This window comes from Camponotus vicinus, unplaced genomic scaffold (assembly GCF_025532165.1).
Source record: "Camponotus vicinus isolate PSW18456_S1 unplaced genomic scaffold, iyCamVici1.0 SCAF_9, whole genome shotgun sequence".
Lineage (NCBI taxonomy): Eukaryota > Metazoa > Arthropoda > Insecta > Hymenoptera > Formicidae > Camponotus > Camponotus vicinus.
Window position 1 is genome coordinate 524,555 of NW_028141981.1, and position 27,682 is coordinate 552,236.

Sequence of the window (27,682 nt, forward strand, 5' to 3'; positions counted from 1 at the left end):
AATTCTTGACGATACATTAAACGCTAGATTCATAAATGACGATTTGCACGATCGGCTTTTTGGGCGGCGGCACTGTCGCGGATGCAGCGATATCACGCAACACCGCCTCCACAGCTTCCTCCCAATCCCGGTCCTTTGTAACATCACGATCAATGGAAGTAGACCATCTCAAACGCGGCATAGATATTACTGTCAGTACTTTCCTGTGAAATTAGCATTTCGCTAATATTAATTCTCTTTTAATTTAAAAGTTATCTCTATTAACTCTATTAACTCGTCCATTTTATTATAATGGGACTCTTTCCATTTTAATATAATGGGATATTATCGGATAGATTAATTTTTTTATCTCAAAAATAAATAAATTATTTTTTAATAAATAAATTTTGTTAGCTATTCATTAAATGATTTATTCGAGATTATAATACAAAATATAAAATATCTGTTAAAATCACTACTTGATTATTGAAAGAATGAAAGAAAATACCTTAAATCAGAATGTAACGTGGACATGTCGCCACCTGCCTGTTCACCGAGTTTCCTGAGAGCTTCAGCTAATGGACCACTCAGTCGTTGCAGCCTTCTCCAAGATTGAGCATATTGTCGTCTGACTAGTTCGATGATGGTGCTAGTCAGCGCTAAGCCGACCAAGATGTACAAAGTACACAGTAAAGTGTATTTGGGTTTCTCTAAAAGTTAACAAACATTGTGTAATTTGTATTAAAATAAAGATCCTCCCCCTCCTGAAGAGTGCATAGATACAGATTATCCATTTCCTCCGGACAAACTTTCATTTTGAACAGTAACGATCTTATTATTTATTATTGTTCATTTAACCGAACAATAACTGCTTTTGTTTTAATCGTTTTTGTAGTCGTTAGATTGACAAGAAACTAATATTGAAATTTACGAAATATTAATAATATTTATATATTTCGTGGAAAGGAACTTTATACTTACTAGGCACAAGATCACCAAAGCCTATGGTAGTCATTGTTACGAAACAGAAATAAAACCCATCAAAAAAGTCCCAATCGTCTTCCCACAACATAAACATACCGGCGCCACAGGCAAGGTATAGAAAGAGCAACATGATAGCGGCACAGGCTCCTATATGAAGAGAACTATCGATCAGATTAAAAATCGACCTAATTTCCGAATTAAACTTACCGAGCGATCGTCGACCAGTTACGTTTGTCGGAACGCACGAGAATTTCGTACGAAACGGAAGTTTCAATTTTAGCATCAATGCAATATGTACCACTCCCTTCGCAAATAGCTTTCCCAAGTCGGCGATCACGATCAAGGTGAGAGGTATGCCGATGAGAGCGAAAAAGATGCAGAAAATCCTTCCCCAATTAGTCGAGGGCACGACGTTGCCGTATCCTGTTGAATATAAATTGAAAAAAGGACTATGGATGCAAAGATATTTAATATTCAAATTTGAGGTGTTATGTAACGACATGAGTACGTTGAATACATTGATTTTTCAGAATGAAAGATCGAAGAGATCAAGAGATTTCCAATAAAGAGCTTATCAATAAATAATAAATTCTTTGATAGTAATCAGGGCCGATTACCAATCGTAGTGAGAACGGTGCTGGCGAAGAAAACCGCTTGGAGAACGCTCCACCTTTCGGTTACGATGGGCGGCAAATCCGATTCAGCGCGAGTATCCTGATGATCCATAGTATCCGTTACAAAATTGACCAAGAGACCCGCTTGAGCCGCTTCCTGGACAGCTTCTTCGTAGATGCGCAATTTCACACTTACCTAAAAGAGCCGACCAATGTCATGGTGAATAAACGAGATACTCGGGAACGGTAATACTCGGTAGTATATTTTTGATCACCGAGCTTCTTACCAAGGTTTGCAAATTGAAGACATCTGTATTGTTGGAAATGGACTCGACGAAACGATATCGTTGCATACGTAATTTTGCGCGCAAACGTTCGAGCCGCCCGAGTTCCGCTGGAAGTTCGATCTGTCGAAATACCTGGAGAGAGAAGTGGGTTCAAAATTATTTATTTTCAGAAAAACAATCTTATGCGACAAGTTATATCCAAAGATACGCATACTTGAGCTTGTAATGTCAAATTAATCTTATATATGTACAGCGACATTCTTTTACGTTTGCCTGAACGATCGAAGCTAATGATAAATCAACAGATCCAGATTGCATAGATATTACTCTCGAGTTTCAAGTGCTAGATACACTTTAGATCGAATCGAGATGTGCACATTTATCGCGAGCATATCCTTTTACAATAATTCTTCATGCTGGCCTTAAATCGACCTTTAATGAATCTCCATTAGCTGTTAATTAATGCTGAAATTAGCTTTTCACTTGTAAGAGATTACAATATATAAAATGTTTATTCGAAAATGATTTTGTAAAGTAAAAATACATATATTATTTTTTCGATTATTATTATAATTATTTTCACAAAAGGTTTTACTAGTAAAATTAAATTATTAATTATAACTGTTAGAATAAATTGCTTTGTGTGTGTGTGTGTATTGCAATTAATGTTTTACATCTTTTTATATGAGAAATTTATGAACGTAAGTTCGTTAACTCGAGTTCATTAAGAATCGTTTGTCGATTGAAATATATGCAGCTATTTTTGCGGCTAGATGAGGCACTCAAAAAATCGTAACCATCGAGAATTTCAACGCATGGTATTTTTATCAGACTATTGAAAGACATCAGGTAATATACTTCCTACTGAGCCGCACGATTAGTTCGTTGCTAAAAATAAAGGTATAACATTTGGTAGGTTGCAAGTGCGTTCGTTATTGTATAGAATGTAAATATTTATGGAACATTGAATATATACATTTAACTCCACGCTGGAAATCTCGATGTTTCTCAAGACGAAAATTCGCGGACGCACAGATTATTTCGGAACACCTTGCGAGAACATACTGCATTTTGCGCTTCTCTTTTTTGTTTTATTGCGAATCTCATATAATTTAATTTTTCTTAAAAATATTCAAAAGTTAAATAAAGATTAAACATTATGATTAGAATTAATCGTAAATAAAAACGGAGAACATAAAGTAGAAAGAAAATAAATTATCAGTTTTATAAGCTCAATATAAGAAAGATGTTTGCAAATTTTTCAAAATTCCCAATTTTAAAGACTTTATAGAGAATCTATTATTTCCAGTTTCTCTTTCCGTTCTCTATTTTCTTTCATCGTCAAATTTAAACTTTAAACATTAGTTGTATATTTTCAATTGTATATTTTTATATTTTAAAACTCACCAGTCCGCCGATCGCGGTGTAGAGCATCAGAGCGATTAGCAAGCCCGCGTGACCGGCGATCGACTTGATCCTCCGTACAGTTTGTTCCTTGAAGAATCCTTTAGCATCTTTATCATCCATCGCGACGCCGAGCTCGACGGATGAGTCGTTGTCGACGCACTTGTCGTCGTTTGTCATTTCGTCGCGCACCCACGTGTTTTTCCGCGAACGACGTAACGCGTCGAACACTCGGAGAAGACTGATCGGCACACAATGCTGGGCGATCTTCGAGTCGAGATTCTTTCTGCATTTCGAACTGCATGCGATATCCGGAATATTATGCACTGCAAACCATAGTGCAATATCAACGCGCACATAATATTTGCAAAGAATGAACTTAAAACGCAAAGAGACAAGTGACAAATGAAGGAACGAAAAAGAACTTTTGTCTAATGAATGTATTAAATTTCTAATATTAAAAAAAATTACTCAGAAAAATATTTCTCCCAGACTACAATAAAATTATTTTCGAAATATTTATATCAATATATATATATATTTTTTTAACTAAATGTATTTATGTCTTATGGATAAATGTATTATTACAAACGTTTATCGATACTACAAGATTATAAAGTATAAAATTTAAAAAAAAAAATAATAAAATTCTACATCACCGGTATAATTTTAAAAACGCAAAACACATTATAAAAACAAACGAACTAAAGTACTATAAACCAAGAAGAATTTATATCAATGCGAAATAATTTAATAATCCTTAAAGACAGATATTAATCTTACTCTTACTATGTTATTTTAATTTTGATTAACTCTCTGTTTATAGCATCAAATTACAGTAAAGGTTAATGTTACGTTTTAATACTATTTAATTCACGTGCAATGTTGATATTTTACAATAATAACGGAAACGGAACACAAAACACAAATTACGATAAAGTAAAATTATAGACAAATAAAAATTAGTCACGAATTTAGTTAATACTTACACAGTGTTAGAAATATTTCCAATTTGTTACTTCGAAATTTATGAAATTTGAACTGTAATCAATTCTAATAAATTCTAATTAATTGCTTAATTAAGTGATTTATTTAAAGTGATATGAATATATATAAATATGGGTGCTTTTTGGCAAAAAAACACAGGTAGACACATTGTCATGCACTTGTCAAATAGAAAAGATTTAAGTCCCCAAAATTTTTCTATTTGATAGCTAATCACGTGACATTGACCGCATTCAGCGGACTCGATTGCCAAGTAGCAATCGAATATGATTGGTTTCTACTTTCAGATCCGACCAATCAGCGTCGAATTATATCGGAAAATCTAGTAATGTTGCCCAACTGTTGAGTTAGCTGAATGCGGCCAATATAGGTTTCTTGAAATGGCACAAATATAAGAAAGTACTCCATATTGTTGACGCTTCAACGATAACCAATCGCGCTTTACAATTATGTTCGAAAATCTATCCAACTCTGACGACTAGATTCTCGAACGCTGCTCACATTACATATGGCGGATCAACGAAGCACCAATCAAAAATCGTTATCCTCAACTCTCATTCGAGGGATTCTAGTTTCACGCTATGTCATTCTTCCCATTTGATTCCAAATTTATACCCAGTTATTTCTTTGAACCAAAATGAGAAAAGAGAGACGAGACAAGTTACATTTAACAGAAAACTGTCACTGCGTATGTGAAATGTCGATTAATGTAATAGTGTAAATAAAAACTGTTACAGATTGAAACGCCAATGTTTCTTGAAAAATTTATTCGATTACAAGAGTAATATTGAATCCTACTTTTAGACCTAGTAAGTAAAATATATATACATGTATATGTTCAGTGACATATTCTAATACTAATTAATTTTATTTTAATTGCATATGACTAAAACAATACATATTCTTGATTCTTATCTTATTATGAAAAATAAAAACGACGATTGTAAATATCTGGGATGTATTCAGATCTTATTGAAAAATCATCTAACCTATGATAAATCAGATTAACTCGAGATAAGAAAAACTTTCTTTAATTTTAGATAATGACTGCTATAAAAGTGTATGGTGGTATCGATATTCTAAGACTACCGGTAAACGAGGAAGAACATATTTGCCCTCCATGGCGTATTAAATACACACAATCTCATATACTACATTCTAAGTGTTCAAAAAGCGAAAGTGGCTGTGGTTCCAATAACGAGACTGCCTGTCAATTTTGCGTGTGCGTTCATCATTATATCAATATTTAAATTATTTTTAAAATGTAATATAGAGACATATCTGGAAAGTAATTTTTTAATATTTTAGATATAACAATGCATTAGAATTGCCGCATATGCCGGATATGGTATTTCCCAATAATATATTAACTCTGAAGCATCAGGAAGGAGCGTTTCTGGAATTCAATGCTTTGGATTCTTTAAGATATGTCTCCAATGGAAAGATTAATATACAGCTTGCTTGCGCAGAAGCATGGAAAGAATCTAGGTATATCAATAATATGACTTTTAGTAAAACTTACTTAATTTGTTTTTTTTTTTTTTTTAATTTTACTTATGATTATTGTATATAATTTGTGTATATTTATATATATTAATAGATCGGAAAGTAGCGAATATTTGGAAGAGAAAATAAAGCCGTTTGATTGGACATTTACCACTAGTTACACTGGTACAATATCAGGCTTTGAAGTTGAAGAAACAAATGAGAGAATTGATATGGATAAATTAAGGCAGAGGGATAGGATTATGTTTTATCATGATTTAACACTGTTTGAAGATGAACTTCATGACAATGGTATTGCAGTAAACTCGGTGAAAATCGTAAGTATACTCACATATACAACTTTCTGATATAATATGTTCAATAAAGTTGTAATAATTTCTCTTTTATCATACATAGAGAGTTATGCCCACTAGTTTCTTCATATTATTACGATATTTTCTGAGAATTGATAATGTAATGTTGAGGATAAATGATACTCGTATCTACCATGAATTTGGCAAAAATTACTTATTACGCGAGTTTACGTCACGGGAAGCTAAAGTTCAAGATATTCGAGTAAGTAATACAATATATATTTATAATGACACAATTATTACTTATATTAATTGAAATTAGAATATTAAGGATATCATCAAAGCTGGAGATATTAAGAACATTAACAGTATATAATTTTCACTTTGCACGTCATTTCCCAAATTATTTATCTAATTTGAAACTGATGATAATTAAAATCTATAATTCTTACAATGAATAAATAATGAATATTCAATAAAAATAACTTTTATTGTATATTACTAGAATAATATCTTTCATCTATTTCCTATATTACTATGAAAATTTCATATATAGAAGCTAAAGATATTATTTTTCTTCTATTAAGGTTTCTCCAGCACTCTTTTTGGAGCCAAGTGCAATAGCGCCTCATTTACCTTTAATTGGAAGCCGATATGATAAATTGATAATATCTGAAAAGCAACAAGGATCTACATTAACTGAAGATACAACTGAGCAGAATAAAACTTTGACTGAAGGAAAAATAACACAATTTGATGAACCTACGGCAGACAATTCCATCACATAAGGCTTGTGTTAAAGTTTTTACTTTATGACATTCTTTTCCTGATGAACATTAATTAGGAATTTGCTGTACAGATTATTAATTTCCATTTTGATCATATTAAAAGTTTCGAATATGTATAAACAATTTAAGAAATGAAAACAAGAAAGCAAGAAAGTTATATTTTTGCTTTTGTGTAAATCAATGTCAAGATTCCATCAAGATTGGTCAGTATTTTAATTTTCCTATCTTTGTCACATTTAACTATTATATTTTTTTTCAAAGGATTTGTAATAAAAACTTTTCAAGCAAAACTGTTAAATTAACTAGTTCAATAACATCTTGTATCTTTTTTATTAAAACTATATATTATTTACATAACTCTATAATCAATAGAAAGAAAAATTTAATACGTCCTATGATATGATTTTTAAATAAGCTTAAAAATCATGTTATGTTATTCACACATATACATCTCTTTGGTGATATTATAGTGATTTTTATAAATGTTGCATTGTCAATATATTTTCATGATTTTTTGTCTTAAAAAATAGATTAGAAAAAATTAAAAAAGATGAATTTATATGAAAAAATATTTTATATGTAAAAAATATTTTGTATATATGTAATCTCATTATTTAACTGAAACATTACAATTATTTTTATCGTTTAATTCTATAATGTTGATATGAAATTATAATCGATTCTTGTTTCTACTCGAAATTTTTATTGAAAAAATAATGTCTTGTAATAGAGTTAAACTCTATATGTATATTGTTCCCTTATGGCTTGATCTTTGGGAAGATCATACTTTTGTTTATATGTATTTCATATATATATTATAGAAATTTTCCATTTGTAAATTTTTTTTGCTATGACAATATTTCTCTGTTAACAATTTTGTAAAAAAATTCTCTCTCTCTTTCTCTCTTACATGCTCTTATATAAATCTCAATCTATCAATTTTGAATTGGATAGATTTCAAGTTTGGATGTCGAAGAGAATGCGATTGGATCCCGCTCTTGGAGACTTTGACTAGATTCCGCGCAGAAAAGCTTTGCTTCTCTGTATTTCACTATAAACACCATTGCATGTGTTTCTCTCTCTCCCTGGACAAGTAGAAAATAAATATCAAAGGGAAAAGAGGAAGGACGAGGAGAAGAGCCGAGGGAGAGAACTGATCGGCTTTTGGGTTGGGCTGCCTTCTCACCACCACACGGTGATGTTTATTCGCGAGCGTAAAAAAACTTGGGTGAATTCCATCGTACGGGTCGACAGAGAGAGAGACGGGGAGAAGGAGGGAGAGGGGATGGAAAGAGGAGAGAGGAAGACGAGGAGGAGAACAAGGAGAGAAGGCGGACTGGACGGTGGAGCGAAGAGGAGACAGAGAAACGCAATAAGAGCAAGAAACAAGGAGGTCGTCGACGACAGCAATCTCTCGTGAGTAGGCTTATCCCATTGCCTCCGTCCCACCTTATAGCCCTCTCACACGCTACCAGCGGGTGCGTAGGTGTTTCCGGCCGGCTGAAGAAGCACGGCCGCCTGCGCCCGTCGATCCAGAAGAAGACGGTCGAGCCAGGATAGAATCAGAGGGAAGAAGAAGGAAAGAAAGAAAAGAAGAGAGAGACGGGACGATGACGAGTTGGTGGCGAGAACGACATAGAAAGAGAGCTAAAAAGATGGAGAAGAGGGAGGGAAAAAGAGAGAGGGGATTCGACAGGGGGAAAGACAGAGAACAACTCGACCGGAAGCAGTTACTCGCGCGATGCAACGAAAATATCAGAGCGTCCGTTTCGCGCAATAGGTCTGCCCGCGCGTCCGCCCGAAGTTTAATATAGAACACTCGCGCGGCCGGCTCCGTCGCGAAAACATCACGCGCTGACGTCGACCGTGCGCGAGTTCCTCCTCTCTCTTTCTCTCTCTCAGCTCGAGAAAAACATCTCCTTCTTTCCGCTTGGCCGTCGCGACTCCCGGCCTTCTTCCTCTCTTCGGACGCAGCGCGGACCCCTAAAATTAGGATCGTGTCCACTCGCTCGACGCGCCGCCGTTGCCGCCACCACCGCTGTCGCCGCGGGTGACATCCGCGTCGGAGAGCCGGACTCGTCGAAGGTCTTTGTCCGTGACAGTGGTGTGGCCGTGCGGTGGCACGTAGCGACCTTTGAATAGCGGGAACAAGGTGCACGGCATCGGCGCATCGCCGATTTCGCGTCCTTTGCTATCTCGAAATGAGAACGACTATTTTTGTTCTCCTCTGCCCCAATTCCTTTCGAAAAGAAGCGAGAATCGATAATCGTAATCACTTATTGACGCTTAGAAATGAAAGAATGACTACGGTATCTCGTGGTTCGGATATAATTGTCACGGTATTTAATTTCGATATTTCATTATGAGAACATAAAATATCGTTCTTGATAACCCGAAAGGAAGCAAAATTTTATATCGATTTGCGAGGATTTTATTTCGATATATCAATGTTATTAATGATACTTAAAAGCGGAAAAATGAAAAACATTATATCTTGCTGGCTTCCTATTTCAATATCTTAAAACTAGATCAGTCATTCTGCAATTTAGCGGCTCTAAAGAAAACATTATATATATAAATGCAACGTTCATTTTTAAGTCACAGAAAATGATAGATTATTTAAATATAAACTATCTCTTTAAGAGAGAGTTACGCTTCCATAATATGTATTACAATATTTTTTTAATTCAGTTGGAATAAATATTTATTTTATTATTATATAACGCGAAAAAAATGTAAAGAAAATATAATGAACTACTAAAATATCGCGCGCTGTTTCTTTAAAAATTTTGACCATTTTAGTCGCATTTTTTTGCATTTTTTACACTTTTTTTCTTCAGCGCAATATATATGTATATGTAAATATTTCTCTTTTCTAAAGAAAGAAAAATGCATATAAAAGAAATATAGGGCGACTGAAAGGAATGACAGACCTATTGACAACGACTTGACGCGACTATTCTCCATTTTATTTAAACTTGTCAATTAGGACATGTGGGAAAAGAAAAGGAGATCCGCCCGTATGATTTGGTATCTCGACATCGCGTTTTAAACGCGGAAATCCATTGTCGACGTCCCTCGTGATGCCCCGATGTCTCTTTTGACATGCTTAACGAGTCGCTAAGAGAGGGCAATCTTCCGTTGTTGCTGCGTTCGTTCGAGCGTGGAGGAAGGGATAAGTAACAGAGCACGGCGAGGGATGAGAAGGAGGGGAGAAGAGATGGAAGAGGGAGACCTGGTACAGGCTCCTCGAGGTTTCGTGGAAGACGACGGCAGGGAGGCGAAGAAGGAATGCCACTTCCGGTCACATGACACCACTGGACCAGCCGACCACTTACTTTGCTCTCTTCTTATTTTCGGCTCGTCGTCCGGACCTCTCCACGCCCCTTTCCTCTTCGTCTCCCTCTTTTCGATTAACGCGCGGCGTCGCAAATCGGTCACGAACGAGAGAAACAGATGGACGGCTGCTTTTCGACTTTCGTTAACGAATTTGTCAACTCCGAAGGAAGCTTTTGACTTTGTCGATTGATAAATTTCAACGTAGGACCCACTTACGGACCATCAATCGAGAGGAATATTATTAGACGATACATTTTTGTGTCGGAAATGACAACAATCTCTCCCCCTTTGCGTATCTCACATGTACTGTTGTGTGAAAAATGATTTTACTTATACAAACTTAATTGAAAATTAAAATGTCAAAGAAAGTGGGAAAAATCATCTAAAGAAATATCCATCCCAATTCTTGATAAAAAAAATCGACAATAGTAAAACAATTCATATACATGTATGTAGGATGGCAAGTTGTTTCAGATTTGTCTCGCGCGTGTAGGATAATTATTAATTATGAGCGTGTAATATTACAATCTGCCGCCGTTAACACTTACAAACCGCTATGTCAGATTTTATATCGAGAAACTCGTGAGGCTGCAACGAATGGCAGAGCTGCACGTCTCGCGAGCTAACGGACTCGCATCCGTTCGCTTCCTTCGCCGCGCGCCGCGATGCATTCAATTGCCCGCTAATGATGATCCGGGACCTCTCGGTAACGATCGCCTTGTCGAGATCGGCTGCAAAGCAAACACGCTCAGAAGCGGCTTCAGAAGCAAACTCCCGGCGTTCTCGGTTGGACGACGAAAGGACATTCGAAAAAGATACTCTTTTTTTTCTGGACGTAATACACGTGACACGTGATGGACTAGAAAAGAAACGAGATCCGATATATCCAATGTGATGGATTCTTGTTTTATATTTCATCTGTCGCGCTTGTTCTCTTTGAAAGTTACCGTTCTCCATCTGTAAGACGTCACAAAGTTATATATAACTGTTTAGTTTTGTCATGTATCTGAATACAAATAAATGACTGAATCAAAAAGTCAATGATACAATGATATAAAATATGATTAAAATTAACGCATCCTTGAGCTTTACACGGATAAAAGAAATATCATTTCTTTATTTGTTCGTATCCTCCCCCCCTTCCAAGAGCTAGAACGGTTGTCTCGGACTATTTTGAATATACGGGGGGGAGAAGAGGGAACAAAATTTAGATAAATTACAATTAGTGTTGATATACGGGAGAATTGTGATTGGTTAAATATATAAATGCACAAGTATATACATAGTCTATGCATGTATATATATATATGTATATATATATGTATATATATATATTTACAAGACATATACAGATCGTATAGAGACTTAATATTAATAAAAACTTGTTTTCTCTCGCTTAAGACGCACCCGCATGCGCGCATACAAACACCTACACACGGTAAATACATACATACACACGACATATACACGTACACTCGCGTTCCATTCACGCCTTCGTGTCCTTTCGCGCCTTCACTAGTCAATCGGTGTGCAATCGCATTGTTGTCTTTGGCGAATGTCTGCAAGTCGCGATTTCAATTCGAATCCAGCATAAATCTTGCCGATTTCGCGATTTTTATACGCGTTAAAAATAAAAGCGCCCGAAATAAAATATTTTGTACAATGTGTATGCGAAAATCTCATTTCTAGTATCTAGATTGAATTAGAACCAGAAAGAGCATCGATTAAACCGCGATTAAGAGATTCCGAGATTGAAAGATCGTCCAAAGATCGTCTGGATATTGCGCTCAACGACTTGTGAGTCGTGAAAGGACGGAAGCTCGTCTCGCTTTAGTATGTTCAACAGTTTGGTCTCTTCTCGTCGCACTCGTCTTACATGAAAAACCTCGTTACGTTTTTTCCCCATCGTCTAGTCGTTCTCGCATCGAGGCTTACAACACTCTTTTCGTCCTACACTTCCCCTCCGATTGCTTCTTATTCCCGTTGTCTCAATGCCCGCCCTTCGCAAGAAGGGTGAGCGAGTCATCGAGAGAAAGAGTTGGAAAAAAGAAATGCCGTGCCATCTCTCGCGGGATAAAACTCACGCTCGCGAACAAATCCGAAATTATACAGCAATTATCGCCCATAATTAATCGATACACATGCAGAGACATACGCACAGTCGTTTTTTTGCGTTTCGCATCAAAAATTACTCGCCACTAGTCGTGTATGATTCCGAAATTTTTCCACAATGATATTATGATCGTACTATTTCTTCTTCCAGATAATCAAATTTATACAATTTTTCTCTCGCAGTCGTTTACATTCTTTAAAAATTGTGCCATTTTTACTCTCTGCAACTTTTTTATGAAAGGATATAAAATACGGTAACAAAATTACAGTGAAAAATTACATAATTCGAATAATTTTAGTCCGAAAAGCTTCAACAATTATTCCGAGTTATTTCTCTTCCCGGAAGAAGAAACGTGTGCTCTAAATATCAAGATCATGCAACGATGTTTGCTTCCTCTCGCATGAGCTGTTCTCGATTCGTCTTCGTCCACTCGCGATTATTTATCCGCGCAATCTCAGTCCAGTTACACCCGATCATCGTACATTCGCACACATCATTCGCCCACGCCTCGCGCTGAAATGCTAAAATCGCGCGAGTCATGCGACTCCCGCTTTGATCGATCGCCTCTTCCGAACCGCGCGAGGATACTCTATTCTGAGGAATATCGCTCTGAAAGAGAAAAAGCCAGTCGCCATACTTGAATTTCTTTCGATCAAATCTAGCGCGGATGAATTTTAACGGAGCAAAATTGTCGTAAATAGCGCTCAACACTAGAACCACATATCCTTGACACGGGCTCGCTTGATGCTCACTTTTCATCCCTCTTGATTAACGTGCCTGACTGAGTCTCCGGAACCGTCAAACTTGTACCGTGTTGAAATAATCTTTTGATAAAAATTTCAACAAAAATTTGCAAAAATATATATAAACGTGTCCACACTGTACTTTGTATTTTATCCAGAATTTGGTAGCAGTTCTAGTGTTTTGCGCATATCAGTCGTACGCATTTGCCGCTACCTGCCAGAGAGAGAAAGAGAGAAAATAGAGTTTGCGATTTGCCTGCGAGAAAAGCGAGCGCGAGTTTGTCTGCGACGTTACCGATCTTAAGTCTATATTTATAGCGAGCGAAATCCGGTAGACGAAAGGAGAGAAAGGGGGCGGCTTCCTCTTTCTCGCGATTCCATTCCCGCGTGTGTGTCATGTGCATATGTATATGTGATCCGTGCCCTAAAAGACAAACGCTGAGAAAAAGAATGTTCGCAGGACTAGATAATACTAGAGAAAACATCAACGAAATGAAAACGCGAGACTCCTCGCGACAATTTGCGCGCGCCTCCGCTATTTTCCGTCTCGCCCCCTTCTTCTCCATTCCTCTCCCTCCCCGTTGTTCCTCTCAAACATTTTCGTACAATTGCATCGATATAACTTAATCTAATCGATATAGCTTTCTCGTAATACACGTTCTCAATTTCCGTTATAAATATTATAAGAAATTAAATTATATAGCAAAAACAAAGAAAAATTGATGTAATTCATTTTCTTTCTCTTTCTCTCTCTCTACCTCCTTTTCTGTTTTACAATTTCTGTCTCCTTTATCATTAGAAAACTCTTGTTTTCACATTAGCGGATTTCACTCAGCGGCCATATTGGTCCATGCGTTATTGATATACAATATACAATTACGCTTTTACGCTTTCCCCCTCCCCTTGCCTCAATTGTATCAATCGCCTCTCACTTTATATCATGAACCATACACTTAGCGTTACAGCCGCAAATAAATTAACCGTAGAAAAGTTTGTTCTTTATACAAACGTAATATACAATATACATTTTATATATATATATATATATATATATATACATATATATATACATATATATATATATATATAAATTTTAACTTTTTTTCATTTACTCTGTAATCCCCCCTCCCCCCCTGCCCCAAACCCCGATATATTACCGTTCGTTCAATTTTGCTCTGCGCGTGGTACAATGCGTATAATTCATTATATTATAGAGTTATCTATGCGTAAGAGTGGTATGTCTGGACGATACGCTAGCTCGCGTATACCTCATTTTTCTCTATCGCTCGCAATGCGCATACAAACGTGTAAATGCGCACGTACGGTCACTCATTCGTTTACACACGCTCCTTTTCTCCACGCACTCCTTCTCTCTTTCGCGCATGTAGAAGCATACTATAATACGTGCACGCGCGCACTGTTCGTTCATGGAAGAATAATAAATAAAGACATTCGCGACGCGTTAAACGTACAAGTTCGACAAAATTCTCGATATCGTTCTCGATTTAAATGCAGCTCTTGTACTTGATGCGATTCACTTTCGCTCCCTCCGACACTCCCTCGCACATGCCGTCCGTCAGTGGGATCCTCTAGATATTTCGAGTTCAATCTTTGCTTCCTTCAGTCACAGAGATAGCGTGCGAGACACGTGGCGCGTCATCTCTGAAAATTTCCGCTCAGAGCTCCGGCGTGACCGGATCCAGCAGCCTCTTCTCCGGATCCCTCGAGTCGCCAATGTCGCTGGTGATGGGATGATGCCTGCCGCCACCGGCAATCGCGTTCGGATTACATCGGCAGCCTTGCGCGGCGTGACGCGCGTAGCACGACTCGCAAAGAGTAACGCAGCCTCTCAAGGGCCAGTAGCACAACAGACAGGGCATCAAGAGCGTCAGGAAGCTCAAGCAGGCCCATCTGGAAGCTTTGCGGTTACCGGTACAAGAACACGGCTCGTTGGCGCAGCTCGTCGTCATCTCGTCGTCGATGCCACTAGCGACGCCACCGCCGTTACTGCCATCCACGCAATGATAGAAGAGAGCCTTGACGCAACACAGGCAAGACGCGTAGTCCAAAACCGTCTCGGCCGAGCACAGGCACTTGTTGTCGCAGATCCACTTGCTGGGTAGCGGAGGTGGTTCCCGACACGACTCGCATCGGCATTTGCCGCAAAAGTCGCAAATGATGGACAGACCGGCCGGATCGTAAGTCCTCGCGCCGAGAGCGTTGGCCGGCTCCTTGGTGAAGGACACCGGCTGCTTGGTGACGATGCTCTCTCCCGTTGTATCCGCCGCTGACGTGGCGACAGAGGCGCCGGTCGTCGTGGCACGCGAGCCCCGATTCCTCGCGCGACCGTGCGCTCGATGAGTCGGTACTACCGTGGCATCCTCGTGACCCCGATAATGATGGTGGTGATGGTGATGATGATGATGATGATGAGAATGATGATGCCTCCTGTCGCCCTTTGGACAATCGCCGACGGTCTTGCTGTCTGCGTCGAGGCGTCGTTCCTGACTGCATCGCGAATGCGTGAACGGCGCCTCGACGTACTCGTTGATGGTCCTCTCCCCGTCTGGTCGCGGCGCGGCGAGCGTCACCTCGCCGATGGGACTTCTGGGAGACATGGCGATCGTCGTCGTCGTCGTATCCGTGGACGACGGCGACAGCAGACTCCTGGAATTTGCGTCGCCCGGTGACTCGACGTTCCGCGGGCGACGCAAAGACGACGGCCTGCTCCGAAAGGAACTCGATGGCGGCGTCAGAGACATGGTAAAGGGTGCCGCTACCCGAAACGTCGGCGACCCGGGTGCCGACGACGTCGTCGTTACGTTCTCCGACGCCGGCGGAGGCGGCGGAGGTGGCGGCGGTGGCACGGATGGTACCGACGTTACCGCGTGCACGGGCGGCAACCGCGGCGGCGGAAACGGTCGACTGTGATCGTGCACGCGAGGAACCTCGGCGGAGACGAGGCGGGAATCCGCGTCCTCGCCGGCACTACCGATACAATCGTCATTGTCGGCGGCGAAACCACCGACAGCCGCGCCCGCGGCAATGTTCGTTCGCGAGGCAGGAGGCCGCGAATGCGACCGCATCGCATTATTACGCGACATCGGCCGACCGCTCAGTTCAAGATGACCTGCTGCTCCTGGGCTATGCGTCGCTGACGTCTCCAAGTGACACTGCCGCCGATAATCTTGACACTGCTCCACCTTCTTCGTCGCCTCCAGCTCCTTCTTCTCCTCGATCCGACGATGCTCGAGACGGATGCCAGCTGCGCCAGCTGGTCCCCCGGCTTCTCGATCCGCCGCGAAGAACGATCCTTCTTGTGCGTTTGATACCGTTGCTCCTGTTGCTGCTGCTGCTGCTGCTGCTGACAACGATGGTGATAATGACGCTGTGGCACGACCCGTCCAAACCGGTGGCGTTCGCTCGCTAGCCCATCGTTCGACAGTCGTCGACGGTGTACCTGGAACCGATGGACTCTGACTTGACGTTGGAATAAGTGTCGCCTCGGTAATCCGCACTGCCCAGCCCGCGCGAGGTGGTGGCACTCTCGACGAGGACGTTCCATTAGCGAGGATGGGGCTCGGTAATGCTCCGCGTCCGCTTCCTCTCGCCCTCGCGACACGCGCTTCATCCCCACCTGAAACCAACAACGCCATGTTATACACACGAGTACACGCGCGCAGATATTTCTTTAAGGTGGCAAGTTTCATTACAAACTATCTTTCAAGTATATCGATCATTTTTTTAAATCCTCCTTAGACTCCTTTCATTAAATATTTCTCCAAAGGGCTAAAGTTTTTAAAAGACGCTTGAGTAAAATATCTTTAAGAAGAGATAATTAAGATTTCGACAATAGTAGCAGTGTTTGATCTACGCCGCTCCAAACGAAATAATTCCACTTTTAATCTCTCCCGATAAGTTTCTGAAAAGCAAAGAAATCTGAGGAATGTGTGGTTGAGTTAACGACGGCAAAGTACAGCGAGGCGTCGTCGGGTCAGCACCTACCTACGCCAAGAGAGGTTTGGTTTCCACGTGGGCGAACGCGGTACGAGTGGGCCGCCAAGTTCTCGATTCGGTGGTCACCAACCCACTCGCGCAGCGCCCACGGTATAAAAGAACCAGAAGAGTCTCGTTCGAGCGCACGTCGTTGCCTTTACTCGGACAATTCGAGCGTTTCATTTTGACGCTTTTCAATCGAACGGAGCAAAAAATTAGCGATTCGATTATTACGTTATAACGCTGTCAACAACACCGAAAAAGATGTAGAATTCTCTGTACAAGATGAGAATCGAATACTCTGGGGCTTGAAAGAGAGGAAGGACCGAGAAGGCGTTAGTCTCCGAGAGCAAACTCTCGAATTCTTGGACTATCTGAGAGAACCACTCCCGTATTACGTATGTACGCGCATTGGAACCTACATTCGAAATGTCGTTGCCATTGATTATACACTTTGCGTGTTCACCTGATTGCGAGAGCGGCGGTGCCGCTATAATTGAAGAATAGATCCGAGACTCTCGGCACGTTCAACTTTCGAGTCGCGTCGATTATCAAGTTTGCCTTCCGAGAATCGTGCGTATATCGCGAGATCATTAATCGTGGATGCGAGTTTCCTTCAGTTTTGCCCGTTATCGGTCGCTCTTTGCCTCGCTTCGTCGTCTCCCTGATATAAGCGGCTATAAGCGCTTCGACAAGCTTCGATCGTATCGATTCTCCTCGAAATCTCGGAGCCCCCACATCTCTCGAATCGATTTAATTTGCAATGTGCGTACTCGAGATGAGCCTTTGCTAAACGAATGACTGCCTTTCGCGTGTCAAATTTTATCGGGCCACCCTTTAGATTCGACTGACGAAAAATACATTACACGCTTCATTTGTAAATCATCGTAAATTTATTCATTCTCTCCTTAAAAGCCCGACTCGCTCTGTGAGGACCTACTATTCGAGCGTTATAGAGGCAGTAGCGGCTCTCGCTTGTCGTGGCGTCGAGAAACAGGCGGGCCATTCAGAAAGGGTGCGCTCGAAGTGGAATGCGCGGGCCGGCTATCGTCGACCGACTGCCATAGGTCAAAGCTTTTAGCCGGCCAAGCCGAGCCGCGTCGAGCCGCGTCGCGCAGATAAGGCGCTCGCGAAACGCTCGTCGAGCGGCCGGTGAGCTTCGACTGTACGTCGACTGTTCAACCACGGGACGCCGCGGATGGCTCCCTTCTCGGCTCTCGTTCTGGATGCTTATCGTTTTCTAGCATTCGAAACTTGGTTATGAAAATGTAGATTGGCCCGCGTCAACCGTAATCGCGAATACTATACAATTGTTTGGAAATATGTATTAATTGAAATGTAATTTCGAAACGTTCCGATAACGCACATGCGTAAATTGATTTCTTATTGCCTTTCAATTTCTTGTTTCACACGCGGATAATTGAATTTACGATGATTTCATCCGCGCGATTAAATCATGTGATCGATACAAATACGTGTCTTGCGATATTTCATATTTGGAAATTTTGTAAAACGTTCCAGCGATTCGAAAGACAGTGTACACGTATCTCGATCCGATCGTAATTTTCTCTCGCGGTAATATTCGTGTTATTTCGCGGATATACCGCCTTTGCGGATTTTCCCGGTAACGATTAAATGAATGCCGAGTCGATTGTGCCGCGCGTAAAATGAAAGGAGTTTGTAGAAAATTTCCGATAAATGAATCGATGACGGCGCGATGATTGTACGACACGCATCCGCGTATTACACCACCAACACGCGCGCGCACCTTTATCGAATCACTAATGCGAGTTATTGAGCGCAAAAAAAATCGTTTCGTAGCTTCTTTTTTGAGCTTGAAAGTTTCTACGCTTGTACAATTGCCTATAATAATTTTTGGAGAAATATATGCACGTTTTTTATAATTTTATACGTATACTCTTTTTTGACAGATGCTTTAATAGTGTAGATAAATAACTATAATGCTGCAAAAAAAGTACTAGTCGACAATAAAGTGCACGCGCGGTCGTATATGCGAAAATAATTCTAGACATATAAACTTATATTGGAATGTTATTTATAGTGGGTATATGTATATTGACGAAGCACAAGCTTCTCATTTCCTAATTTTAAATCGAGCGAGCGAAGCAAAAAGCGTGATATTAGACGACGAAATGCACGAATTGGCAGCATCGCGCGGCGTAAAGAGTTTTTAACCAGTCGGAAACGTCGACGATAAGACCGGATAAGTTCTTCCTCCGATATCAGTTTCCTCTCTGCGGTCTAGATACGTATAACCAACGAAAATCGCCGCGCTAACAAGTTTTGATTATACACACCGATAAGAAGAAAGAATTTCGGAATATTTGCGAGACGTCTTGGACCGTGAACCATAATAATTCGTCTAGAGCAACATTATCGCAAAACTTTTGCGAATACTCCGAGGCACGATAAATTATCCAGTTTCGAGCAGAAAATAGAATCTTATGTATATATATTAGCTTACATAAGATTCCAAATATATATAATAGAATCTCATATTAGTGCGAATATGACAATGTTAATTTTATCAAGTCGAAAAAATTGCGCGTTTAAACAATTTTTCGACACTTTAGAAAAGTTAAATTATAATTCACCATGCTTTTTGTTGAAGATTTTGTCAAGTCGTAGCAACTTTCGCGATAATTGAACGCTTATGGGTTTAATAAAAAAAAAAAACAAAGGGAGAGATTCGTATATAAATTTTTTTTTAAACACGCAACATTCGAAACTTGAAATATAATTTCCAGTTTAAATGCACATGTTTTTATAAGACCGTTTATTTTAGATACGTAATTTTTTTATTCACAATGGCACCTTACATACGAATACGTGCTCGAGCTTATCGAGACTAGCCAACGCTAAAAGCATAAAGCTTCTTTGATACTCAAACTCATGAATCTCCGACGTTTTAATATAGTTGGCCTTTAATTCCGTTCGGAAACGAGCGCGATAAGACCGGATGCGCGTTCTTCCTCTCCCGTTATCTGTTCCCCTCCACCCCCCCCCCCCCCCGTATATTTCATACAATTAACGAGTTTACGCGCGACGATAACGCGCGCATCTTTCTTCCTCCTGCGCTCGATCTCACGAGTGCACCTAAAAAATTCACGCGAGGGATATCTCGTGGAATCCGTGAAATTTTACGCTATTTGATTGCTATTTTTTTTATTCGGCGATATACGCGACACACGTGGTGTGGAAGCGGTTATAATCAGGGTCGGGACTGATACGTCGAGGCGATTTTTCGTTTTGGCGTCCGGAAGCGCAAATCCGGAAGCTATGATCGCGCGGTAACCAAGATTTATATAAACTTGGTTAACGAGCGCCGACGTTAATTAGTGTCAAAACTTGCCTTATATTTCATCATTAATTTTCATAATTTTTAATTATATTTCTAAAGTCTTTCCTCTGCGCATCATTATCCGTGACCAAGTCTACCAATTTAGAATCGCCCAGCAACATTGACAATTAACTTCAAACTCGAAATTTATGGCGTTATTACCAAATTCTAAATTTGTAGATACGTGAAGAAAAAAAAGTAAATCGGCTAATTAAGGTTCGACTGACTTCACAGCTCAGTAATTGCTGTGTAAAAGAACTACAGTTGCAAGTTTGATATTAGCGGATGTACATCCGGCCTACAAGTAGCGATAAGGAGAATTGATCGTGAGAAAAAAAAGATGTATCTTGGCCCGGAAATTTTAAAGATTCCAATAAAAATGATATCTCGACCGTGAGTCGTATTAGATTGGCAGATTCGACAAACTTGACGTAATTAACATTGCGACAGTTTTGAATTTATATAGAGATACAAATCTTTCGTCCTTAATCATTAAGAAATCTTCATAAATCATCATTTTCAAAATAGCTGAAAAACAGCCGGGAAAAATAAATGACAAAGTTAAGCCAAGGTGGATACTTTTTCTGAGGTTTGAAAAAGGATTAAAAATATTTAAAAAGAATGTCATTTTTGTACAATCGTCTTGTTTCCCACAACAAGCGTAATCCAACCCGAAAGGATATCGGACAAGCGGCGTAAAAATATCGAATAGGATCTATTATTATCGACTCTGTCGGTTGTTTCGACTCAGTGAAAATTCATAGAAACTTACTGAAAATTCATAGGACTAGCGGGCGGGCAGAAAAGAACGCGGATTCCGCCGTGGCCGACCAAGTTTGGCGGGAGCAGCGGAACGCACTCTCACGCGCGAGCACGATTCGCAGGACGGCGTAAACGATCCCGAGGACACTCGCGAAAAAACGTTCCCGTGATCGCGGAGCGCGTCGAGCAGTCGTCGCCGACAGGGATTCGGGCTACCGCACTGACCGCGCAGCGACAGTCGAATCCGCATTCTCTCTCGACTTGGCACGGCGACGGCATCCAAGAGACCAGCTAGCGCGCCGTCGCCGTCGTTCTCGGCGAGGAGAGAGAGAGAGAGAGAGAGAGAGAGACGGACGGAGAGATCCGAGCGGAGGAATCCACGAGCTCTCCGACGGGAGCGCGAGAGATCCGCTACTCGCACTTTCGTCCCTCGTTCATTCCACTCTCTCGCCGCGCGAGACGCCTTTTTCTCCTCTTTTTCCTCCTCGTCTCCGTCTCTCCTCTCGCGAATATCGCACAGGCGGAGAGAAATATCGGTCTCGGGGCGCTATCGACGTGCCACTCGGGATACCAATCGGAAATCCATGCGCGCACCGATGTCGGAGTCCGCTAAAGTACAGGAGCCGATCGCATCGCGATCGCTTCCGTCGCAGATTCTCCCGCGCGGAAAGTCTGATCGCGGCGGTTTCGACGACACTCGCGGATCGAGAACTCGCGGCAACAGCTGGACACCGACGAGAGGCCGAGCGTACGCGAGCGAGAGCGAGAGCGAGACGGACAGATGAACGCGAGACGCGCGCGACAACCGCCGACGAACGACTGACAATGGGTCCGTCGTTGGCGAATCGAGCTGGAAAGGCGGCGGCCGAGGGGGGGCGAGGAGAGGCGGGAGGGGGGGAGATATCGCGCGCGCGGCAGCGGGACGAAACGTGGGCGGAGGGAGGGGAAACAGGAAGAGAGACGGTGGGAAGGAAGCCATGAATGGCGACGGTCGGATGCGGGGAGCGGGGGAGAAAAAGTGAAAAGAGGCGGGAGAGGGAGGGACCCTCGCGGACGGCGTTCGCGCATAGTACGGCGTCGCCATCTGGCGATAACGTGGCCGAAGCGCGCGCCGTTCCCGGCCGGCCGACGCACACGAAGCTTTTTATGAATGGACGGAAGCTATCATTGAAGCTTCGGATTGAATGAAAACATTACCTACGTCGTCACCGCCGTGCGGCACCGCGCCGTCACACGGCGTCGGCGCTCGCCGCTCGCCGCTCGACACTCGACACTCGACACTCGACGCGGATCTACGGTCGCCCCGCGTTTCACGGATCACGAGGGCTGGTAATAGCGATGTTGCTGGCGATGCTGATGATGATGAGGATGAGGATGACGATGACGATGACGATGAAGGCTCGTGAAGGTGATGTTGCTCGCGCGACGACCCCAACGTCATCTTCGTCGAGTAACCACTATGTTTTTCCATTGCTTTTTTTCGTACTCTCGTCATTGTAAAAATACTCGACCCGAGCGCAAGGCCTATTATCGATAGCGTTATCGATCGTTATCGGAAAGGGAGAGGGGGGAGAAGAGACGCTCGAGGGGGCGCGGCGCGTGTGACGTCGCGTTTCAGCAACATGGTTCGAGATCTCGGAGCGTTGCTCTACGATACAGATTGCGAGATGGGATTTCTCAAATTTACACAATGTCGCCATTTTCTCCAATAACTAAACAAGTATATTTTAAAAGATGTAGTTACATTTACTGTATAAACTGTAACATGATAATTTAATAGCACCCGTAGATTGCATAATTAAAATAAATATCGGGATTAAAGTAGAATGCGAAAAATTGAAACTCCTCTTACTCATCGAAATAAATTATTTAATCTGCAAACAGGCTCTCTTTGAGATTAAAGAAACATGTAGAAAATCGATCTCGAGATGTTGCGAGTATGGACGACAAGCTGCACGAGCAACGAGCAACGAGGCGAGTTTGCGAGTATGCGGGGACCGGAGCCGATAGAGGGCGCGGATAGAAAAGAACAGAGAAAGAGGAAACGGGAGGGAGCGAGAGAAACCGCGCGCAGCCGTCTCGTTCTGGCGCGTTACTCGGTTCTATATTTATCCCACTCATTAATTCCATCCTCGTCGTGCACCGTTCATTCATTCGTGCGCCCACTTCTCGCTCCCTCTCTCTCTCTCGCTCCCCTCGCGTTAACCTCTTCTCGCTTTCCCTCTCTGTCTTATGCGCGCGCGCAAACACGCACGTTCATTCATCCCGTCTCTGTCTGATCACCGCCCGTATCGCCGACGCTCCCGTCCTCACCCTCTCTCTCTCTTCCCCTCCTTCTCTTCTTCTCTCCCGCGCTGTCGTTCTCGTACCGGGCACGTCGCTCCCACTCGTCCCCCTTTCTTCGCCCCGCGACATCTTTTCCCTTCTACCCTCTCCCCCCTCCCCCCCCTCCCAATCTGACACATCCGCAGCGCTGCGAATGCAGTGACGTACGTACGCGTAGCGCGAGCCCGATTGTTTCGGAAAAGCTGTATCGATGAATTGTTTCTTCGTAATCCGTTCGACAAAAGAAACGAAATTTACAGATGAAAACATCGATAATTACACTCTTGCAATTTCCCGCGACTCGAGAGAAGGAGATGAATGATGAAAATCTAGAGTCCAAAGACGAATAATGGGGTCTCGCGGGATAAGACGCGAATCGTCTCGCTCCTCTCTCGATGACGAGCGAAACAGACGCGAGCACCTTTTGTCGACGCCGGGATCGTCGAGGTCTTATTCTCGGTATTTGCGCGCGCGTCCCCCGCACGTGGGCTTGGCACTAGACGTTAATGTCATCCCGTCGTCTTTCCGGTGAAACGGCTCCGAGATCCGAGCGAACCGGCCAAAACTTCTTGACTTATCGCTTCCTGGTAGTCGTCGATTCCTCCTGCGTAGTCGCGAGACAATTTCCAACGTACGCGCAATGCGAAACACATGTTGGCGCGACACGCTCGTGTCGAGGGACTCGACGCGCGCATCCGGAAAAATGACGTAGTCATTATTATTCAAGAAATGTATCGCGCAATCGCGCGAATAAATTATTCGCGCAAAGATCGATTTAGCGAAGCGATTAGTATGAAAATATCCGATTTTCTGCGTTGCAATTATTGCCTAATCAGATGGAAAGATTGCAAATATATTTTTCGAGTATATATTTTTCTTCATACTTTTCAAGATTCTCGTCAACTCGAAAGGTTCTACTTTTGTTAAACATCCGATCGACGTGGACACTGGAACGGGGTCCGCCGATCCGTCGCTATGTCGCTGATTCGAGTGAGGAGGGAAGGGGGGGGAGGGACGAGGGGAGAAGCGAGAAGGCACGTTAAGCGAGGCGAGCAACGAGTAAACGAGCGAACAGCCTTCGTAAACTTTGACGAGGGCTTGGCTTATAACTGCACCGTCAAAAAATCCGCTCGCGAAAATAACTCGCCACCTATCCCCTCGTAATAAGACGTTCCCGAGTACGTCACCGCACTCTCGCGTTCTTTTCCAAAGATGATCAGCCGTGACTCGGACACGACGGTCGTTTAAAGTTTCCGATCCCTCGCTCCTGGCATCTCTCTGGAGACGAGAAAGGTCGAGAACTGCACCGGACGTATCGAATTTTCACGACATTTTTTTTTATTACAAACAAGCAACCACTGACACTAGACACTTTAAAAAGATTAATGTTACGTCTTTGGAAACGTGCGTGGATAAAATTTTTCATGGCTTTATCGTTCTAATAAATTTCAAGAGTGCGATGGAGAAATTTAGGTTTAGTTTATTCAAGATTATAAATATATATTATATAAAAACGATGTGACAGATTATGTTTCCTGTAAAGCGTCATTATTAATCCGGTTTCGCGCGCTTCCGTCGAAGATTGACGGAAGCGAGAGGTGTACAAAACACCCTATTCGCAAAAACTGACGTGCGACTACCTACAACTTTGTATCAACAAGTTTGATGCAACGTGCGCCATTTTAAACGACGCACTCGTTCTACAGCCCGGGTGTCGGTTGTCATGTCCTATCGCGAGGAAGGCGAGAGATGGCCACGCCCGCGTCGAGATTCGCATAAGCAATGTATCGAGAAGCCGATTACAACGTCGTAATAAACAGCTCTGCGCAAGGTGTAAACGGGACGCGCTATTGTGTGCTTCGGAGTCGATATTTCTTTGATATCGCGGAATCTTCGACGAAGGGGATCGTCGATATCCAAAGCATCGACATGGGACATTTTATACTTTGGAAAATATGTCCCTCTATTATTAATAAATGTTTGAAAAACGTAAAATGTAACGTTTATATACATTGAAAATATTGCACACGGATGACACTTGAATGTGAAAAATGAGGCATTTTCTTTGCGTCGACACGCGCTACTTTTCGAGTCGGAAATAAGAATTGAAGCGTGGATAAAAATATCGTCCGATATACGCGTCTATCGATATGTTTAGCGCCTCGAGAGATATCGAGCGAATTTTCTCAGAAGCGAATGACAACCCGTATAGCGTTACGAGTAAGGTGAAGGAGAGGGGAAAGAGTAATCGAATAAATGGGCAGACTTTAAGGCGAATGGACGCGACGTTAAATTGGCAGATTCGCGATAGAGCGAATAAACAGATTGCGATAACTCGGGGCGAAAGTTACATCGATGAGAGAGAGAGACGAGATATAACAAGGTTGAATAAAAGTTGAGGAGCGAGTTACACGGTAAAGCTCGCTAGACGACGGTCGGATATTTTGTAGTCGAGAGGAGCAAGTGTGTACGCGGGAGATACGTCAGAGTGAGCGTTGGGTTTATTTCGAGCATTTCCGATTTCGCGTGCGCCGGAGGCGAGGGAGGCGGACTCGCTCGCGTGCCTCGCGGGCTGAGCCAATTACACAATGACCGCTTCGCGCCGCAAAACTCCTGGTGCTTACGGAATTCGAGAGAGCGAGCGGCCGGAGGTAGCGAGAGAGGCGACGAAAAATCAAGGATCCACCGCGGCTGGAATTGGATCAGCTTATTTTCGGTCCCAGGAGGAAGAAAGGCGCTGGCGCTCTCTCTCTCTCTCTCTCGAGGGGCAAGCGAGTTGGCTGCCGAGCAAAGTCGAGAGCGCGAGACAAAGAGTAGCACGACCCTCTTCCTGGGATGTAGATCAGCCACGTCAAACTTGTGGCATGCAGCACACATACACGTGTTGACACGTATACGTGTAAGTTTTGTGGCGAATATATATATATATATTTTTTTTTCAAAGTTTATCCTTTTTATCCTTTCATAAGACAGACTGGAAACGATTTTAAATGTTTGGACCGCGGTTGGAGTTGCTTTCAATCTTGCTTATCCTTAAGCGACGTTACCGAGTTTCACACTTTTGATAGAGTCGCGCGAATTGCGTCTTTGTTGCAGTCTTTACATCTTCACGCCTCGCTGCCGAGATTTCTTTTGTTTATGTCATCTCAAGAGCAAGCGCGAGACGGCTAGAAATGAAATCCGCCAAGTCCGGGAGGTTTAAATAGAATTTAAATGTCACATTTGTACGCGTCGACGTTAATGTCTAGATGTGAAATTTAGAAAATTACAATCAAACTTTTATCTGAGAGGGGGAACGAATCTCTCGCATAAATATTTCTTTCATTTCGAAATTTATATACCTTTCGTTTTTGTTCGGGGAGTATCGTTCTGCGACAGGGATGGTTAAAAGACGGGGCGACGCGGCGGCTCTCCGTCGAGAGCACGACATTCGGTTCGGCGCGAGAGTAGCGACGCGTTTCCAGGTAATATCCCACTGCCAAGAAACCCCCCGGATCAACGAAGACCCTGTACGACTCGACGTGAAAACGTCGCGCCGTTCGCCGCATAATCGAACGAACTTGGAGGAGCGAGCGAGCGGGCGAGCGAGCGGACGCGCGAGCGCGTTTCAGATAAAATCTGTGCGCGCCGCAATTCCACGGGGACCGTAACACGAACGAGCTCGGCCAAGAGCCTCCGGATAAATGGCGCGGTGACGACAACTTGGTCTACGAGCGTGTGTGTTTCGACTCTTACCCCCCTTTACTCCCTTCCCTCTCGAGGTACATCGCTTATTTGGATAAAAAGAGCTTGCATTTATTTTTTGTATTTATTTTTTAAATATACAATTAATTATGCATTTATTTTTTAAGAGCTTGCATTTATTTTTTTGTATTTATTTTTTAAATATACAATTAATTATGCAATTTAAAGGATGAATGAAATTTGATCGAATGATTGATCGAAAAAATTTATAAATTTCATAAATGCTTTTTATATAACGAGAGAGAGGGAGAGGGCAAATTTTTCTGAAAAGACCATCTTGGCCAACTTGTCACCTATATTATTGAACAAAAAAACAATAATTTATGTTTCCTAAATAACTTTTTAAAATTTTCCAAACATTTTTTTGATATACATATCATCATATATTATCTCTTGCCTGTTTAAATACAAATATTAGATTAAATACAAGTTTTTCAAA

General features: G+C 42.0%; 3 protein-coding genes across 7 annotated transcripts in view; 1 reads left to right on the forward strand and 2 right to left on the reverse strand.

The window, feature by feature from the left end:
- Positions 1-16: 16 nt before the first annotated feature.
- Positions 17-11,380, reverse strand: LOC145976782 (potassium channel subfamily K member 15). 3 transcript variants are annotated; one of them, XM_083108180.1, is made up of 8 exons: positions 10,748-11,380; positions 3,272-3,594; positions 1,865-1,996; positions 1,581-1,773; positions 1,171-1,386; positions 961-1,110; positions 488-689; positions 17-203 (listed from the first exon to the last, which is right to left on the reverse strand). In XM_083108180.1, the coding sequence occupies exons 1-8, from the start codon at positions 11,154-11,156 to the stop codon at positions 17-19; spliced, it is 1,812 nt and encodes a 603-aa protein (XP_082964306.1). In that variant the 5' UTR covers positions 11,157-11,380. The 3 variants fall into 3 exon arrangements, with proteins under 3 accessions (XP_082964306.1, XP_082964308.1, XP_082964307.1); XM_083108182.1 differs by lacking the exon at positions 10,748-11,380 and adding an exon at positions 4,258-4,456 and having other exon boundaries at positions 3,272-3,566; XM_083108181.1 differs by lacking the exon at positions 10,748-11,380 and adding an exon at positions 4,258-4,456.
- LOC145976786 (TIP41-like protein) lies at positions 4,884-14,005 on the forward strand. Of its 3 annotated transcripts, XR_014440309.1 has the most exons (8): positions 4,884-5,082; positions 5,314-5,495; positions 5,582-5,761; positions 5,874-6,096; positions 6,176-6,334; positions 6,660-6,861; positions 7,815-8,276; positions 8,347-14,005. XR_014440309.1 is itself a non-coding variant. In XM_083108186.1 (7 exons), the coding sequence occupies exons 2-6, from the start codon at positions 5,317-5,319 to the stop codon at positions 6,858-6,860; spliced, it is 942 nt and encodes a 313-aa protein (XP_082964312.1). In that variant the 5' UTR covers positions 4,884-5,082; positions 5,314-5,316; the 3' UTR covers position 6,861; positions 7,815-14,005. The 3 variants fall into 3 exon arrangements, 2 of the variants coding, with proteins under 2 accessions (XP_082964312.1, XP_082964313.1); XM_083108186.1 differs by having other exon boundaries at positions 7,815-14,005; XM_083108187.1 differs by lacking the exons at positions 7,815-8,276; positions 8,347-14,005 and having other exon boundaries at positions 6,660-7,186.
- The window catches only part of Sty (sprouty signaling antagonist), a 30,480-nt gene continuing 14,276 nt past the window's right edge, over positions 11,479-27,682 (reverse strand). The window contains exon 3 of the mRNA XM_083109033.1: positions 11,479-16,692. Coding sequence (XP_082965159.1) covers positions 14,732-16,692 — 1,961 coding nt within the window. The 3' untranslated portion in view covers positions 11,479-14,731. The remainder of the gene's footprint in view (positions 16,693-27,682) is intronic.